General features: G+C 40.9%; 1 protein-coding gene across 1 annotated transcript in view; it reads right to left on the reverse strand.

Moving 5' to 3' along the window:
• LOC122792414 (xanthine dehydrogenase/oxidase-like) overlaps positions 1-19,214 on the reverse strand; it is a 1,368,088-nt gene that overhangs the window by 1,244,570 nt on the left and 104,304 nt on the right. The window contains exon 4 of the mRNA XM_044060203.1: positions 17,233-17,326. Within this exon, the coding sequence (XP_043916138.1) occupies positions 17,233-17,326 (94 nt within the window). The remainder of the gene's footprint in view (positions 1-17,232; positions 17,327-19,214) is intronic.

Genomic DNA, 19,214 nt, shown 5'->3' on the forward strand with positions numbered 1-19,214 from the left:
CAGGGTTTGTTGTGACATGTCTCGTCCGAGGGATATGAAGTCAGTAACACACATGGATGTTACCATTTACTGACTGCAATCATCAGAGTATGCTACTGCATTTATATAGACAGAAAATGTGTGAGTAACACACCCCATCTAGGACTCCAAACTCTGGCCAGTCTGCAGATAGCCCTACAGATGAGAGTTTTCTCAACCACATAACACTGTTATGTCAGACTTTAAATTATGCAGAACAGACATATCCACACAAACCCTGTTAAACCAACATTAATTCAAATGTAGAACAGCAATACTTACATTCTGCCCCGTGTCTGGAACATCCCCCTCCAGTTTGTTCGCCTGTCTCCACAGTGTTTGTTGTAAGAGGTATTTCCGACTACCCTCTGTGATGCTGTTTGTCAGACACCCACATGAGGTCTTGCTCACAGTAAAGGAAAAGGGCGAACACCCACATGAAGTGTTTAGTTATAGGAGTGTGTTTCCATGCAATTGGCTATAGGAATGATACTACAGCTGTTCCACATGCAATTAGCAAGTGGGGGACTCCAATTCATGCACAGGCCATCAGCTGATCATGAGCATTACCTACAAAAGTCAAGATTCTGCCTATGCACAACAGATGTTTTTTTCCATATCTACTAGAGAGGGAGGGAGAGAGAGAGAGAGACTGAGAGAAAGAAAGAAATGAAGAGAGAAAGAGCCAAGCGTGTTTGTGTATGATCCGTGGGTGGAGAGTGGTCTCTGGGTATTATAATGGTTGCCTATATCATTCACTAATCCATGCTGTCACATAGTCAGTTATTGCACATGGCAGTAGACATTTATGGTTGTGGATTGTCTACAATAACCTCTACAGTGTTTGACAACTGTTGGCCTTGTAATGTGGACATTGGCAAATATAGGTCCTCAATATAATAATGTAGCAAAACAAGCACCGCAATGGTTCCTGTTATTACACAATCACCCCAACACCCACACAGGATACTGATGACACACATACAAACACACTTGCCAGCACTGCATTTCAAACCCCTACTTAGCTATGTATTGCTATTACAGTGTTACACATTTATCACACATGCCACAGAGCTTACATGTTGGAGAGCTGTCCAAAGGTATCTTTGAAGGTGAGTGACATCAGCAGCAGTGCTAATGGAGTGGTAAGGGAAGTGTAGTAAGTGTGAATGTCCACAAAATCAGGTATCAACAAAGACACACACACTCTCTTACACACTATCACAGTTGCCAGTACAAGGATTAGAACTCCTACTTTACTAGTTTGCTACGCTGCGGTATTACGCAGTTATCACAAGTGTCACAGAGATTATATGTTAAAGAGCTGTCCAAAGGTTTCTTTGAAGGTGAATGACATATGCAGCAGTGCTGAAGGAGGGGTAAGGGAAGTGTAGTAAGTGTGAATGTCCACAAATTCAGGTGTCAACAAAGACACACACATATTCTCTCACACAAACACACACATTATTACAGTTGCCAGGACCAAGATTAGCATGACTACCTAACTAGTTTGTTACACTATGGTATTATGCAGTTATCACAAGCACCTCAGAGATTATATATTGGAGAGCTGTCCAAAGGTATTTTTGAAGGTGAGTGACAACAGCAGCAGTGCTGAAGGAGGGGTAAGGGAAGTGTAGTATGTGTGAATGTCCACAAAATCAGGTGTCAACAATAGACACACAGTCTCTCTCACACATTATCATAGTTGCCAGGAGCAGAATTAGAACTCCTTCCTAACTAGTTTGCTATACTACACTATTACGTAGTTATCATGAGCCCCACATAGCTTATAGGGTTGAGACTTGGCCAAAGGGTTATTTCAAGGTGACTGACATCAGAAGGCGTGCTAACATGGGCAATGGAAAGTGCAGTGTGTGTGAATGGGCCATAAATCATTTCTCTGGCAACACACACACACATACTCAGTCACACACAACTTTACATTTGACAGGACTAAGTATACAAATGCTACATAAATACTGATTTATACTATTGTGTTACACAGTTATCACAAGCACCACAGACACTATAGGGATGAGGGCTACCAAAAGGAATGTCTACAGTGATTGACATCAGCACATCATGTGATATTGGCTACTTGGATGTGTAGTGGGTGGGACAGGCCTCATAATGGAATTCTCTCTGTCTCTCGCTTCCCCACATCTGTGTGTGTGTATGTTTCACATATTATAGTGTGTTGGCCTTGGATATGTGTGAGCATTCCTATCCAATGTGTGTGTGTGTGTGAAGCATAAATGGTGTACAATTTGGAGTGTGTGCACAGACATCTGCAAATGACAGATATGTATAATCCTCCGTGTTGTCAGACATGGGCTTCATTTCTCTAAGTGTAGGAGCATGCCCAGTATGACCTTCTGTATTGAGTGTGTGAATCCATTCCAGGTAGGGTTGTAAACCAGTCCAGGATTTGGTGTTCTACACCTACAGCTAGCAACTTGTTTCTGCAGAATATATGTAGATAGGTTGACAATATGGAGTCACAATGGGCGACAGATAGGGGGACTCTGTAACTATTGCTGTCTGTGCTGCTTGTGTTACATGGTTGGTGTTAGCAGAGATATTCAGACATATGTACTGTTTTAAACTGTGATGTATTATGTCATCAACTACTGACAGATATAATTGTTTGCTCACAGTTATTTCCTGGGAAATACAAGATGAATGATGCTGAGTCCAGTATTGTGGTTCATAGGTTACTACTAGGTAAACTGCCCTTGTGGACCATTTTAAGCCTGGCCAATTACCCTATGTGAAAATCAAACCCTGCATATTGTACATATGCAACAATCTATCCTGTAGATTGGGCGAGCTCTGGTAATCTGTGCTCCACTGATATTACTCCTCACACTTACATATTACTGTATTTCTACATAGGTTGTAGGGAGGGCACACCTGACGACTTTAAATATTTGCTGTGACTGTACTGGTATTTAGGTACTCTGTTGGCTTCCATTTCATAATGTACTCTGACTTATTATGCAGACTGGAGGCATATCAGTAGACTACAGATCTTAGGTTTTATTGACCTACATTTCAGTTTCAGACTTCTTACCCTTTAGAACTAGCATATAACTGCCAGACATGTTGTAGTCTGTCTGTGTAGGTCTGGAGGGGGGCTGTTCATCATTGCCATCAATTGGAGGCCTTAGCCCAGCCTTTCTTTATTGTCATCTACACCTGTCCTGCTGGCTGAGGCTGCTGGTAGGTATGTCAGCCTCACTGGCATGCATGTCCTGTGGGCACACATTTGGGCCACCACATGTACTGCAGTGGGATTTGTCACCTTGTATAGTACTGCCTATTATGTTGACACCAGTATTTGTTATGGATTTCATGCTGCCCATATAGGTGTCCACTATCTGCTGCCATCCCATTCAGCCACTTGATTCCCTTGCATACTCACGTCCATACCATAGATACAACTATCAGAACATACTACTCCATTCAATAATTAATAGGAAGAATGACTTACCTTGTGGATGGGCCAGTACTGAGGATGGGCTGGAAGGCTGACTATGTCGGATGCACATAGTATACTCCCTATATATGGTAAAGCACAGGTAGTGTCATGTTTGGCATCCCTTTTACTGTATGTGTGAGTCAGAGAGAGGTGTCATGCCCTGGGTCCCTACCATGTCAGTGTATGTACTATGCATTACCTCTTTGCCAAGGCCTGGGCATGCTGGGCATCCCTCCTTCTGCCTACATGGGCAGGTTCAGGTAGTTCCTCCTCTGAGTCACTCTGTGCCTGTGATGGCATTGGCAATGGTGGGGGGCTGTGTGGCCTTGCCCCATGTTGTTCCTGCTGCAGCTAATATTGCAGGATCATATTGTGTAACATGGCACATACTATGAACATTTGTGTACATGTAGCTGGAGAGTACTGCAAGGCTCCACTGGATATGTCCAGGCAGCAGAACCATGACTTGAGCGTCCCAAACACATGCTCTATTATGATTCTGGTTTGTGGGTGTGCCTCATTATGGAGTTCTTGTTCAGGTGTGTGTGCATTTCTGAGGGGTGTCATCAGCCACTTCTCCAGAGTGTAGCCAGCATCCCCCACTAGGTGGCCATATGGGATGTTCCCAGTGGCAAATAAGTGGTACAGCTGTGTCATATGCCAGATGTGGGAATCGTGATAGCTTCCAGGGCTGCCAGTACACACATTCAAGATAATGCCCTGGGCATCGTATGTGACCTGGCAGTTGGAGGGGAAGCCCTTGTGGTTTATGTAGAGCCTCCCTGCTTGCTGGGTGGTGCTCTGATGTGTACATGCATGCAGTCTGTAGCACCCACTACCTCAGGGTATTCTGCTATTTGGTGGAAGAGATGCATATTGCTGGTCAACGCCTCACGGGTGTTGAGGAAATATATGTGCTCACCAGCATGTGCTGACATGGCATCCAGGAACTGGAGTACCCTGGATGCTGATGCCTGTGAGATCTGCATGATATCCCCAGCTGCACTTTGGAAGATACCTGTGGCTAGTATTCTTAAGGCTACATATACCTTGGTATCCACTGGGACGGGTTCCCCTCTGTTGGTTGTGTGTGTGCACAGCTCAACAATTTGCTGTAGAATGTCCCTGCCCACCCTATAGCACTCCACTATCTCCAGCTCATGTAGTCACAGGTAGGTTACCCTGGGTCTGTACACTCTTCTTCTCCTCCTCACTGTGGGATGTTCGTCAACATTCACATCCTCACTACCCTCAGCCTCTTGCACATATTGATGTATGAGAGCAACAGCAACCCCTAACATTTTGCTAGTTTTGTCAGGTAAATCCCCCCCCCCCGTCTGTGTACACAGGTGGTATAGAGTTTGTGGGAAAAACCAGACTGAAAGGTGTTTACATATATTTATAGTAGTGTGCTGGGTTGCTGGCTGTGTAATTGACTTATTCTGATACATTTCACCTGCCAGCTATGCTAGTTCTCCTTGATTGCCTTCCTACTGCTGTTTTCCCTTCCCATTGCCTTCCCGTTTAAGCCCTGAGGTGCGTCACACATACCCGGTGCTCGGATGTGAACAGAGCTGCTATTTCCTATTTTTTTTTTTTTTTTTAATGGCACGCACACATGTTTAGGCAATGTAAACACTGTTAGGCAGCCTCGGACACACACCCTTCCTTAGCTTTGCTTAGCTAAGGGCAAACACAGGCCACACAGCTCCAATAAGCTTACAGCATGCATGACACTCCCTCTTATGAGGTCATCCACTTCTTAGACTTATACAATGTTGCTGCACCTACATGGTTGGGTGCAAGCTAACACTGAGAGGAAATCTGTGATTCAGTATAAATCCCCTCATTACATAAACAGAATGCTAATTCATAGTTACCACACTCACACTGAGCCTTCCCCCTTAGCAACCATTATTCCCTGGTATTGTTGACTTATGCATGCCACTGACTATTATGGCAAAATACTGATTTGGTATAAAAGCTTATTTCCCCCTTTTTTTCTTATTTTCATTGCGATCCTGTTTGTGCACTGCTGCCCTATGCTTAAACGGCAGAGATCGGCCAAAAAAAATAAACTTGTTTTTTATAAAATTGCAACTATGTTTCATGCCAATGGCCATATATCTGGCCATTGGCATGCCTACTACATTGAATACATGCTTTCTTTCGAGCTGTTATGCTTCCGTTTTGTAATTTGCAGAAATGTATTCGGTTAGTAACCAAGCACATTTCTGCAGGTTACACTGTTCCTGTACAGACGCCTGCCTACTTCCTGGATTGCTAATTCACCTCATTTGCATGGTTTTCACAAGCAAATCAAAAAAAAAATCATCTGCTTTTACTGTATTTGTGTTTCCTCCTTATTTATTTTGCTTTTGCCTCTTCTTAAAAGTACTCAATTTTATTTATTCTGCTGCACTTATTGCTACTTGGTAGTAGCCTGTTTAAATTGTAACTGTTATTCTAAGTCTTTTGGTTTAAGCACTTGGGCTTCATACCAGTTATTTTCATTAAGAAGGTTTGTGGTCTGCACTGTTGTGGCAGGACAGGTAGCTTACATCCTTCTAAGCTGGGAATTGCTGATTGAAAGCTCAGTGTCTGCTATTCTAAAAGAGTATTAGTTCTGGTTTAAGCACTTGGGCTTCAGGCCAGTTATTCTACATTAAGAAGCTTTGTGGTCTGCACTCTTGTGGGAGGAGAGGCTGGATTCTGCCCTTCTGAGCTGGGAATTTCTGGTCACAGGCTTATTGTGCCTGCTTATTCGAACTGTTTCTTTCTGAAATTGGTGCACATTGTTGCTGTAGCACAGGACCAGATTCAGGCCTGCTGAATCTAGCTTTGTTTGTATAACTTGAGCACTCATCCAGGCCATCCTTTTTGGAGAAGGTTCCCCTGCAACCTATTACCGGGAGTGTGCAGTTAGAACTTGTCTGATTGAAGACTGCTGGAACAGGGCTCAGTTGTGAGATTTTTCTGGTTAATTGGGTAACTTGTTTAAATCAGATTGTTCGTTTTCTATTGTTTATATATATATATATATATATATATATATATATATATATATATATATATATATATATATATATATATATAAATTGTACTTTATTCATCTGCTGTTACTGTATTTGTATTTCTTCCTACTTTATTACTAGGGGCATTGACTACAACTCAGAACTGAGATATATAACAATAAGCATCTTTTTATGCACATTTAAAATGTTTTTTTGATTGTATCTGCTTTATTTTCTGGAAAAAAAAAAAATATATATATATATATATATATATATATATATATATATATATATATATATATATATATACATATATATATATATATATATATATATATATATATATGATTACTTGTTTCCCACCTTTCTAGGCAAGTGTAGTCCAGTTTTCAGGTTAGTGCTGAATTCAGGGCTGTGTTGCAGATCTCTGTGTTTGCCCATACCTTACTTGGATAGAAGGAAGTTTCCCTGTTCACCTGTCAGAGAAGGGAGCTTTGAGCAGCCTATCTGTCCCTGGAGGAGTGGTTTCAGGTCAGAAAGTAGTAGTTTATTGGCCATGTTGGGCTAATTTCTATCTCTTTCATTTCCCTGCTATAAAAACTGCATTTGCCCGATTTTGTGCGGCAGGCAGCGCTGGTTAGCTAGGGTATAACTACTCCCGGCTCCACAAAGTCTCCTCTTCAATTTTTCCCTTGGAACTAGACAAACCTTCAACTTAAGCACTCAAGCCATTCATTTCTCAGCCCGGCACTAGCTCAAAACTCATAGCAAGCAATTCTAAACCCTAGCACTACAGAAGGACAAGGCTCTCTGTTCGACCTTACCAGCCATTCAGTAAAACAGTTTACTGTACCTATCCAGGCATGTCCAAAGGGCAGTTTCAGGTGTACTCTCCAGTTCAACTGGTGAATCTGGGCATTTTGAGGCAATGTAACAACTGCCTCATGTACACAGGCAACCCTCTCCTCCTACCACCAAACACTAATACATGCGAGAGATGCAATTATACAGCCAAACTGGAGGCTAAGCTCTCTCAACCCAAGACTGGATCAGACAGTCAAGAGGAGAAGGGAAATACTGGCATCACACCACCAGTCTCACATTGACCCATTAAACCAGCTCTGGTAAAAAACACATGTAAATACACGAAAACATACTCGGAGGCTCTAAATAAAAATCTGCAAAAGCAACAGAGACCTCCAAAGCAGACATCCAAGCAACCTCCACCCCCAACACAAACCATTAAACACATACTTCACAAAACCAGTGTGCCACGCAATCACAGCCCTCAAGGCAAAATAGCATACCCAACATACCAGTAATGAGTGACTCTATAGTCAGGCATGCTGACGTCCCACTCACTAGGCTGAATAAGGAGAAGGTTACTGTTAGCTGCCTGTCTGGTGCCAGGATCCGCCACATAAAACAAGCACTCAGGTCACTCCAGAACAAGTACAAATACGACTCTGTCATTGCCCATGTTGGTGTGAATGACCTGATACATACCTCCCTGGACTACATGAAAAAAGACATGGAAGAGCTCTCTGATCACGTAGCCCAGGCCGGTATGACCCTGACCCTGAGTAGCATCCTGCTCTTACCAAGAATGATACCACGGTATAAAGAAAAAATTATCAATTTCAACAATTGGCTACATTTCTGGTGTCATTCAAAGGGGATCTAGTGTCTGTCTGCCTGGGATGACATGCTCGACAAGCCACGCTGCTTTGCTAGAGACAGCTTGCACCTGTCACCCTTAGACTTTCGAATGCCACCCCCATATTGCCTTTTTTACGCAAGCCTCAAAAGACAAACCCACCACTGTAAATAGCACAAGTAACAAAAATCTGAGGGTAATACTACTCAATGTCAGAAGTCTAAATCTCAAAATGCATGCACTCAAGGCACTTCTCAGTATGGAGGAACTCGATATATGTGCAGTAACAGAAACCTGGTTTAAGGCTACAGAGAGCACCCCAGCACTACCAGGCTACAACTCATACCATACATTTCAGCCACAGAACCCAGATTGAAATACAAAAGGCGGGGAGTATCCATATTCATCAAGAATACCCACACCTCCAGGCTAGTGGCACAGCACGATGCTTCAGAGATTATCCACGTGCAACTAACAATGGGCAAAACTGCAATTCAAATTGTAGCTTGCTACAGATCACCCACCATGTCCCAGGACCCCCATTCTGCATTTCTGGAAACACTGGGTAACATAAAGGTCCTATCAAACACCCTAATATTGGGTGATTTCAACTACCCAAACATTAACTGGGAGAACTACAAGTACTAACTCCCTTGCCCAATATTTCCTAGAATTTATAAACTCAAACGCCCTAGAACAACTGGTCAACACTCCCACCATGGGTGACAACATATTGGACTTGGTCATCACCAACATGAGTGACTGGTGTTCCACACCAAAGGTCAACCCCTCGCTGGTTAGATCTGACCATAAACAAATCACTTTGGATATCCACATTCCACCCCCACCCCTAGACAAGGAAACCACCATGAAAAACTTTTCAAAAGTAAACTTCACGTTACTAAAGATGGAGGTAGAAAGTTTCAAAGCCCCACATGCTAAAGGATAATGCTGTCCAAGCTGCAAAATCCTTTACTAATGCATTCTACAGGCACCTACAAGAATGCCTGGATTGTGCTATCCCAAGCAAAACCAAGACTCACTCCTCCAAGAAAAGGAAACCAGTCTGGTGGACCCCTGCCATAAACAAGCTATACAACAGAAGGAGGAAACTAGTATAGAAAAGAGTAAAACCCCAAGAAGGGAAGACATCCCTGATCAGTATCGCCAAGAAACTACGATCCCTCATAAAATTGTCCAAGGCGAGCTTTGAAAGAAAACTTGCCAAGGACTCCAAAGATAACCACAAGGCATTCTTTAGCTATATCAAGAATCTAAGTGGCAATGCCCAGATCTGCTCAGAGTTAGTGCAGAATGGCACAAAATAAACTGAACCAACTGAGCCAATATCCTGGCAGACAGGTTCAATGCAAACCTCACCCCCCTCTCTCCCCCAATAGGGTCCATAACCATACCAGAAGAATGTAGAGCCCCTGAAATCACAGACACTCAGGTTAAAATAGCCCTCTCCAAAGCCAAAAACACAGCATCAATGGGACCGGACGTTGTCCCAGGCTGCATCCTACATGAGCTCAAAGATGAACTAACCCCTCACCTAAACACACTGTTTAAACTCAGCCTCTCCACAGGCTACGTACCCAAAGAGTGGTGTACAGCAACAGTTATTCCACTCCACAAAGGTGGAGCCACAACAGACCCTGGGAACTATTGCCCTATAAGCCTGACTAGCTTGGTCTGCAAGGCTATGGAGCACATCATCATGGAACTCATTAACAGAAATATTAGGAACCTCCAAACACTGAACCCTACACAGTTCATCTTTGTTAAGGGCAGATCATGCCTCCTAAACCTGGTGGACTTCTTTGAGACAGTTGCCAAGGCTATAGATGAGGGAAAGGTGGTACACACAGCCTACCTAGACCTCGCAAAGGCCTTTGACACCATTCCCCATTCTGGTATTATAGACAAGATCACCAGCATGAACATAAACCTCTATGTCACAAGATGGGTTGCCAATTGGCTCATGGACAGAACCCACATGGTGAGAGTTGCAGGAGCTAGGTCTGACTCTAAACCGGTTGCAAGTGGCGTTCCCCAGGGCTCAGTCCTAGGACCCCTCCTGTTCGGCATAATCTTCTCAGAGGTAGAGACAAGCACAGGAGGACTATGGCTGACCAAGTTCACAGATGACTGCAAACTAGGGGCTATAATTGACTCACCGGCTGACACAGACATCCTCCAAAAGGGTTCTGGTGTCAAAATCATGGCCTCAAGCTAAATGCCAAAAAGTGCATAGTTATTCCCTTTGGAAATAATAAAGTACCCACAAACTACAACAAAGGTGGTAGTCCCCTAAATACGGAAAATGTAATAAGGGATCTGGGGACCCAAGTAGATAGTAATCTCTCCTTTGATAATCACATTGCCAAAGTGGTTAGAAAATCCTTCTATGTGGCTCACCTAATCACAAAAGGGTTTGCATCCAGATCAAAAGAGGTCATTGTGCCCCTCTACTCATCAGACCCATCATAGAGTACAGTGCCCCATTTGGGATGTACCTTACAAGACACCTGCAACAGCTGGAAAGTCCACAGAAGTACCTCACCAAGAGGATCACTGGCCTCAAACAGATGTCCTATGCAGCTCGACTGAAGAAACTCCAGCTTTACTCGGTTGCATATCGCCTGCTCAGAGGTGATCTCTGCCTGACATATAAGGCCATGTCCCACCCAGAATTGATGGACATGCTCCACCTAAAGAAAACCTTATCCCCTCAAGCCACATGCTCTAGGGATCGAAACCTCACCACAACAATAAATAGGACATGCTGGAGGGATATATTCCTCTCCCAGAGACTTCCCATGTTTTGGAACAAGATTCCACCAATCTACATTAGGCAGAGCTCCTCGCTAGCACTCATCAAGAGAAACCTTGATGAGTGGATGGGAAACAGAAAGTTTACCTCGGGGATCACTTCAGTGGCTCTGCTGGACAGAGGCACAGGGAACTAATCTAAGGGGGCGGCGAAAGCCAACACATTCTGGCTAGGCTTATAAATACCTTCGGGCAGATAGCCTAGTACCTACCTATGAACCCGAAATGAGGTAATTAGCATATAGCAGTGATGTCCATGCAGGAATAGTGTAGGAGCACTTGTGCACGTCCCGGGAGCTTGTTCCTGGATCGCTCATCGACCATATTGCATGCAGCAGCTCTTGCACTATTCCTGCATCCATGCAGAGCTTGCTGAATCCAAGGGACAGTTTTTGGTTTGTTTTTTGATGGATTGTTGGACATGGAGGTCAAATTTGAGTTGATCATTTATTATCATTTCATGTAGCTTTGTGTAGGATTCTACATTAATGATGTTTTTATTTAAGGATGAGATGGTAAATGTGGGTTTGAGATGTGAAAGTGATTTTGGGAGAAAGAGTAAAAGTTTATTCTTTTTAGGATTTACAATAAGCTGATGTTCAGTGAGCCATCTTTCAACAGACGGAAAATAGTTTTGGGTAAGAGTAGGAAGTTGAGAGATACTTTCAGAAGAGGAGATGAGTGTAGAATCATCTGCATACTGAATAAGAGTGGAGTGATAGCAAGATGTATTGAGGTCGTTGGTGAAGATGTTGAATACAAAGGATCCAAGGATGCAAGGGTGGAACCCTGGGGAACATGTGTATGAATGGGTAGGAAGGGGGAGCAGGAGGAATGCCATCTGACAGATTGCAGTCTGTCTGAGAGATAGATGCAGAACCATTCAAGAGTGAAAGGTGAGAGGTTCAGGTTGGCTAACTTGCTTAGGAGTTTAGAATGGGATACTGTAAATGAGATACCGTGTCAAAGGCTTAGACATGAGACAAGTTTGTTATTATCACGAGCTTCAGCTATTGCATGAGTGAAAGATAAAAGGATTGTAGTTGTACTATGGTTTTGGACAGAAACCATGTTTAGTAGGTGTCAGAGGATTTTCTTGGATGAGAAATTTGAGAAGCTGGGAGTGAATATATTTTTGAGTATTTTTGAGGGGGAAAAGTATAGCTATAGGTCTAAAGTTGGATGAATCAGTAGAATTGCCTCCTTTGTGTAGCAGTTTTGCACAGCAAGATTTCCAAATCTCAGGTACAGTGGATTCATGAATTGATCTATTGATAAATATTGAAACTGGATAGGCTATAGAGTTGGCTGCAAGTTTGGGGGGAGGTAAATTGTCAGCCAAAGAAGAATGTTTTTTGCTTTTGGAGGAGGGATTTTATATATGTGGTGGGAATAGGTTTAAAGAAAAAAGGTATGATTAGAGGGTATTTGCAGAGGTATTGTAGTGTTAGAGTTCTGGTCAGTTTATGAATGAGGTAATGGTTGAGAAGAGAGGCAGTGTCTTGTGCTGAATTGTTAGCGAAAGGATTAGGAGTTTGAGGCCTTCCAGGGTGAAGGATTGAGTTGATTCTTCTCCAGAAGTTATTGGGATTAGAGTGATGAAGAGTTTGGGCCTTATAAGAAATCTTTTCTTGTCATTGTAAATATGTTTTTTTTGTTCGGTTTCTAAGTTCTTTAGAAATGTGATGGTGAGTAGGGGATTTGGATTTTAGCCAAGTTTTCCAAGCAGAATCTCTCTGATGCATAAGGGAACAAATGTCTTTAGTAAGCCAGAGGGCATAATTTGATAGGGATCCTGGAACTATGAAGACAGTAAATGATCCTATATGATTATGAACGATGGAGCTGTTTGACTTTGAGATAAAGTAGATTTGTCAGACATACAAAGAATGCTCAGGGTTAAGATACACAGAGTAATAAGATATGTGGTTTTGCACTGTAAGAAATATGGTGTGGGGTAGTCTGGCACAGAAGCAGGCTTTTTGCATTGATTTGAGATCGAGAGATAGAAAGAAAAGAGTGACATGCAAGTCTGTAAGGAACTGCAGAAAACCTAAGTAAAGGAAAAAGAATGGATGGATAACGAAGATCACAGAGTCTGGAAGGTGACTGATCAAATGAAGGGAGAGCATATCAATAAAGGGTAAGTCACAGGTGGTCCCTTATTTCATTAATACTGGAAAAAGAATGAGCGAAGGAAGGAAGGAAGAATAGTAGTGTTTCCTAGAGACTGATGAAAAGCTGGCCAGGATAAGTGGATCATTTGCAGGACGTGGAAACAAATCTTGAAAAGTTTGTGGAGAAATCTTTGATAGGAAGGAATGAGACAACAAGGACTTTGGTATGTGAGCGATTGGTCCATACATTATGAGACCTGTACATGAGTACTGTGATTAGAAATAAAGGTTGAGATTACTAAGAACTGGAAGAAGGCTCTAAATACATTAGAGTTAGGACAGTAAGAAGAAAAACAATGCACAACAATAAATTAAAGAGTCAGGAGAGCCATGCTGAAAAGAAGAGTGAAAGAAGTATGTTCCTAATACAAAGATACATACAGGCTGTTAGTAGGTAGGAAGGTAGTCGGATGATAATACATTCCTTTCTTAAAATTTCTTTTTTCATTTTATATGTTACATGTTATTACACTTGAGACCTAGGAGGAAGGAAGTAGCCTAGTTTTTTTTTTCAGTAAAAGAAAAGAGTTTTTGTATCTCTGAAATGGTAGGGCTTGTCTGCACTTGACATGGTTAGTAACAAACTGTCAGTGATCACTGCTCACAGCTATACTGCAACTGCACACTTGCATGTGTGTTTGTATGTTGCTGAAATTTAACAAAAACAATATTACTTTGTCCTTATCCTGGAAAACATGCATATCTGGTTTCAAGGTTTGCTCACCTGATTGCCACTTTTTGAGTTTGCTGCATGGCTTTGAACGTGTGCACATATATAATTAAAAGTAGGGGGGGTACAGTTAGGATTTCTTGACTGATATGTCAAGTTGTATACAAAAGTACATCACCTTCAAAGATGTATACTTAACAAGTTTAGTTCTTTACAAGTATGAGTGTGAGGATGTGTGTGTGTGTGTGTGTGTGTGTGTGTGTGTGTGTGTGTGTGTGTGTGTGTGTGTGTGTGTGTACACAGATATGCGCGCTCACACACACACACACACACACACACACACACACATTCACACACACACACATGCGTGTGTGTTTGTGTGCACGCGCATATAAGGATGTGTGAATAATCAAGCATAAGAAAGGGGAAGGAGTGCATCCTTCACCAGAACTTGATAACTGAAGACCTACCCATTTACCTGGCAAAATGATTAAAACACTCTTAGAAATGTAAATTAAGAAAAGAAACAATATGGAGTTACACTTCCTGTGTTCTCGTTGGTCTGTTTGTGCATGAATCACAATGTATGAAGAAAAGGTGAAGCTTTAAAACCTGGATCAGTTCTCATCTGCTTCAGTAACTCTAACAGGGGTCTATGTTTCTAAAAGCTTCTAAATGAAATAATAGTTTTTGAGTCCTGGCTCAGGAATTTTGTTAATACACTCTCTCTCCTTCCTGCCATTTATATGAAGAATTATGTACTGTTTTGATGAAATTGTTTATTTACTTAGTTCTGTATTTACTCCATACCAAACCCTGGTTGAGGGCATAAGAAAAGGGTCTGGAGACAACCCCAACATACCCGATAAAATTAAATAAATATATAAAAATACATAGTTGTACTTCCTCTGTTCCCATTGGTCTTTTCTGAATGTGAATCATATATGTATACTGGAAGGAATAAGCTTCATAAGATTAGCCAGCTCTCAGCTGTTTCAGTAACACTATGGTAGAACAAGTTCAGCAACGATTTGGAGGGTCTGGGTTTGAGTCCTAGATGAAGCATTCACTTGTTTATTACTGTGCTCCTAGATACTGACCAGGCTTGTGTTTGCAAAACATGTCTAACTGGTATAGCAGTTTATATGAGTTCTGATTAAGGGAGTTTGTTTTCTCTTTTCTTTTCTTATCTGATTACTTACATATTGTGTTGTGGAGGTGAGAGGTGTTTCTGCATTTAATTCTGCAATGCCTTTGTTGTGGATGAAAAATAAACATCCAGAGATTGTCCCATTTACATGATAAAAATAAGTAGATCAAAACGTGTATAAATAACTACATATAAATGTATAGTTGCATTTCCTCTGCTTTCATCGGTCTGTCTTTCTGTATATATATATATATATATATATATATATATATATATATATATATATATATATTTATCAATCTATACAAATGGGCTATATGTACCTGGTAGAGAGGGTTTTGTTTGGGGAAATGAAGTTGTGATCATTAAGGTTCTCAGAAAATAATAAAGCTTAAAAATATACGATACATAATGTAATGCTTAGCATATACCTGGCTATATTACTGATTATGTAAGCTGTGAAAATAGCCAACTATACAAGCTTAAGGATCAGTGTGACCTTGCCTTGCACTGTGTAGTGCATTTTCTGGGTTTCAGTGTTCCTGCCAAGTTCATCTTGTTTGTTTGTTGTGCACAGCAAATGACATTTGCTTAGAAATAATTCTAGGACTGATGTCAGCTACTTTCAAAGTAACAATTTTTAATGTCCAGGCATTGCAAAACTACATTTGATATGTGCAGTGTTGCAGGCATGTAGGGTTACCACCTGTCCCACTTTGCGAGAGGCAGTCCCTCTTTGGGCAGTTATGTCCTGACAACAAATTGTAAAAATAAAAAATTCCAGAGATTTTGGATTTAAATATATTTTTATTATTTTATTTATAGTTTCATAAAGTTATTATACCTGTATCTGAAAGAAAAATATACAGAAAACAGAATAACTAAAATGCTACAAGAAAGAATAATAATTTTTTTCAGGGGCAAAAAAAAGTTAAGTTGTAACCTTTTACTTGACATGGGTATGTGTCGGCATGTAAAATCTGATGTTTGTACCAAAAATGTCCCACTTTGGCCATTTGAAAAGGTGGCAACCCTACAGGCATGCCCTTTACTAACTTGTTTATTACATCCAAACTACTGTATATCCATTTTCTAGTACTGCTTAACTTAATTGCATACATAGCTTCATTTGGTCTGCACTTAGCACAACATTGGTTAAAGCATCTAACTATTCCAGGCAGCAGAGGACTAGTGTTTACTAGTGAAACCTATGAAGGCAATACAGGTGCACTGTTATGAGGTAAATGCAAGATCCAATGGTAAAAGAGTAAAATATTTCTTCATGCCGTGGTGAGATGCACTCTAGACGACTGATCAACTCATGGTACATAGAGTTCACATTTTTCTTACTATGTGGAAAACATAACTAGTAACCTCTTTTAGGTATCAAAGTCATTCTTCTATGAACATGTTGTAACCTCTTTTAGGTATCAAAGTCATTCTTCTATGAACATGTTATCAGTGTTTTTTTCTAGAAATATTTGTAGTCTGCAGGCTGTTTTTTTCCCAAGCTCTCTCTAAACTCTGAAACTGATGACATAGGGCTCTCAGCCAGATTACGTTTATTTACAAAGAACCACCTCTGCCTCTATTGAAACACACTTTTTTCCTTCATTTGGATATTTAGCACATTTCATATCTAACATTTTATTTTGCATCATTTAGTATGAAATGTAGCAATTTTTAAATAGGCCTACAGATTTATTTGATATTAAAATATAAAAGTCACATTTTTACACTCAGGCCATGCAACACAAATAAGATGCAACATTTAGACTGTGCAAGTAAATCTGTAAAAATCAGAGCCCAAGAGTATGCATAGCATATCAAAGCCAATGACCTTTGCTACTGTGTCTGAGGTGACTTTAATTTGAACAGTACTAAGGGATATGGCATATCTGCGGTGGTGGTGCTGCAGTAGCGTTGTCACCTCACAGTAAGACGCTGTCCGGTTCGATTCTCAGCTAGAGCATCTTCTGTGTGGAGACATGCGTGAATGGGCATACCTTCGTTGAAGGTTGTGCATCAGGGCTGGTAACTCGGCACGTAAAAATCAACTACCAATCATTAGTGAACCGGAGTTCTGCTGTGGCGACCCCTAACCGGGAAAAGCCAAAAGACACAACAACTAAGGGATATGGCATAATTCACACATACATATGCTTGGTATTCACAAGTGAAAAAGATGCTCCACAGTTTCCACTTTAGATTTCTTTGATAATCTCACCTTTTGACGCCACGTGCAATTTACACCCTGCTGCCATATACACGGGGTTCAGATCAGAAATGGGACTGGCAGTCATGATATTTCCTCCAAGAGTCTGTAACAGATATTTAAGAGATCAGATCAAATCTGAGTAAATGAGAAACATGATTCATTACTTCAGTTATCAGGAAGATTGGCTGCACACACAGATCGCTTACAGCCACAGCTTTAGAGATGGCTAAGATACAAAACAATTGTTTAAAGCATGCAATACAGTGTGACATTGTAAGCTGAGACAGAAAACATGAAGACGTTACTGTATCTTGTTATATGTGATAAACGTTGTCATATTTAAATCTTAAAGTTCTAAAACTATGGAGCTGAGAGCAAATGTAACAATATTAAAAATGACATTTTCAATGCCATTTTCCATGTGAGACTTTACCTCAATAGTACAGTTTAAGGGCTTTACCTCCTGCAGCCCCTAACTTATTATTCTTAACTATGACTCACCACAACTCAAGAGGTAAAAAAAAACGTTGTTCCGACTCTTCACATTCAAAATTAAAATGTTTCCCATCATTTGTACTATTTTTTTAATTTCATTTCAAGCAGAGAAATATATTCAGTATGCATCTGCATGTTTCCCTTTTCACAGACATCACTACACCTGTTGGAATATAAAGACTAAGATCTGGCTAGGGCATAGTTTCTCAGACTCTCTCACAGTTGACTTTTATTTAACCTGTAAAAGGTCTGTAAACTTTCCTTACTTACCACAGAAAAAGACAAATGCTGTACTGTACAGAAGAAAAATCAATCTGCTCCAACACACAACACACGCACTTCTACACTAAATAATACTAAATAGTTAGCATGCTAAATACACAGCATTTTTAGACTTGTTTAATCCTTCCCTGAAACAAGGTGCAGCTTCAGCAGAGATCTCATTTGAGAAACATTCAGAGGATACCACTTATTAGTGCAAATAAGTGTGTGGCCTTATCTTTCAGGAGTTTTTTGCTTTCAGAAGTTCCATGATCCATTATATTCTATAGTGACTTGGAGATACCATTAACAGCAAGGCTGTGAGTCACCCTCTCATTCTGATACTAAAAAATTCAAGGGTAATAAGAAATATTTGGTCCTAAAGTCTGAATGATACTTTATGAAGCTTTTCCTTATTGATACACAGGCTTAGAAATAAATGAGGCTATGTAATATGGATTTAAGTGTTATGTCATGTAAAGCATTAAGGGTTATATCATGTAAGGCATTGAGGCTTATGTTAATTAAAGCATTTAGGGTTATGTCATGTAAGGCATTAAGGGTTATATCATGTAAGGCATTGAGGCTTATGTTAATTAAAGCATTTAGGGTTATGTCATGTAAGGCATTAAGGGTTATATCATGTAAGGCATTGAGGCTTATGTTAATTAAAGCATTTAGGGTTATGTCATGTAAGGCATTGAGGCTTATGTTAATTAAAGCATTAAGGGCTGTGTCATGTAAAGCATTTAGGGTTCTGTCATGTAAGGCATTAAGGGTTATCTTATGTATAGCATTAAGGGTTCTGTCATGTAAGGCATTAAGGGTTATTTTATGTAAAGCATTAAGGGTTATGTCATATTACCTTACGAAATCACCAAGGATCAAGTGGTTGAAGTAATAGTTGGCTGTGTTGATACAGAGACTGTGGCACTGACTATATTTTGGGTGACAGGCAGATGGCACCTGAGAAGCCACCTTGGAGGGGCATGCGTTAGAGAACAATGACCTAGTGTCATATTTCTGGTGGAGGAATTGTGATTCACTACTAGAGTATCATCTGTTAAGAGACAAGAAGATGAGCCCTCTGTTCACAAAGTACTGGCTGGGTCTCCATGAAGGCAGCAAGCTGTAGGGCAGTGCTCTCCTTAAGGTAGCAATGATGATTTAAAAATTACTACATCTACCTTTACTTCTTTTGTGCCTTCTGTAAAGGTTGGGTGCCGGGCTGGCAA

The sequence above is a fragment of the Protopterus annectens genome, chromosome 1.part2 (assembly GCF_019279795.1).
Source record: "Protopterus annectens isolate FY-2018-M chromosome 1.part2, PAN1.0, whole genome shotgun sequence".
NCBI classification, from domain to species: Eukaryota; Metazoa; Chordata; order Ceratodontiformes; family Protopteridae; genus Protopterus; species Protopterus annectens.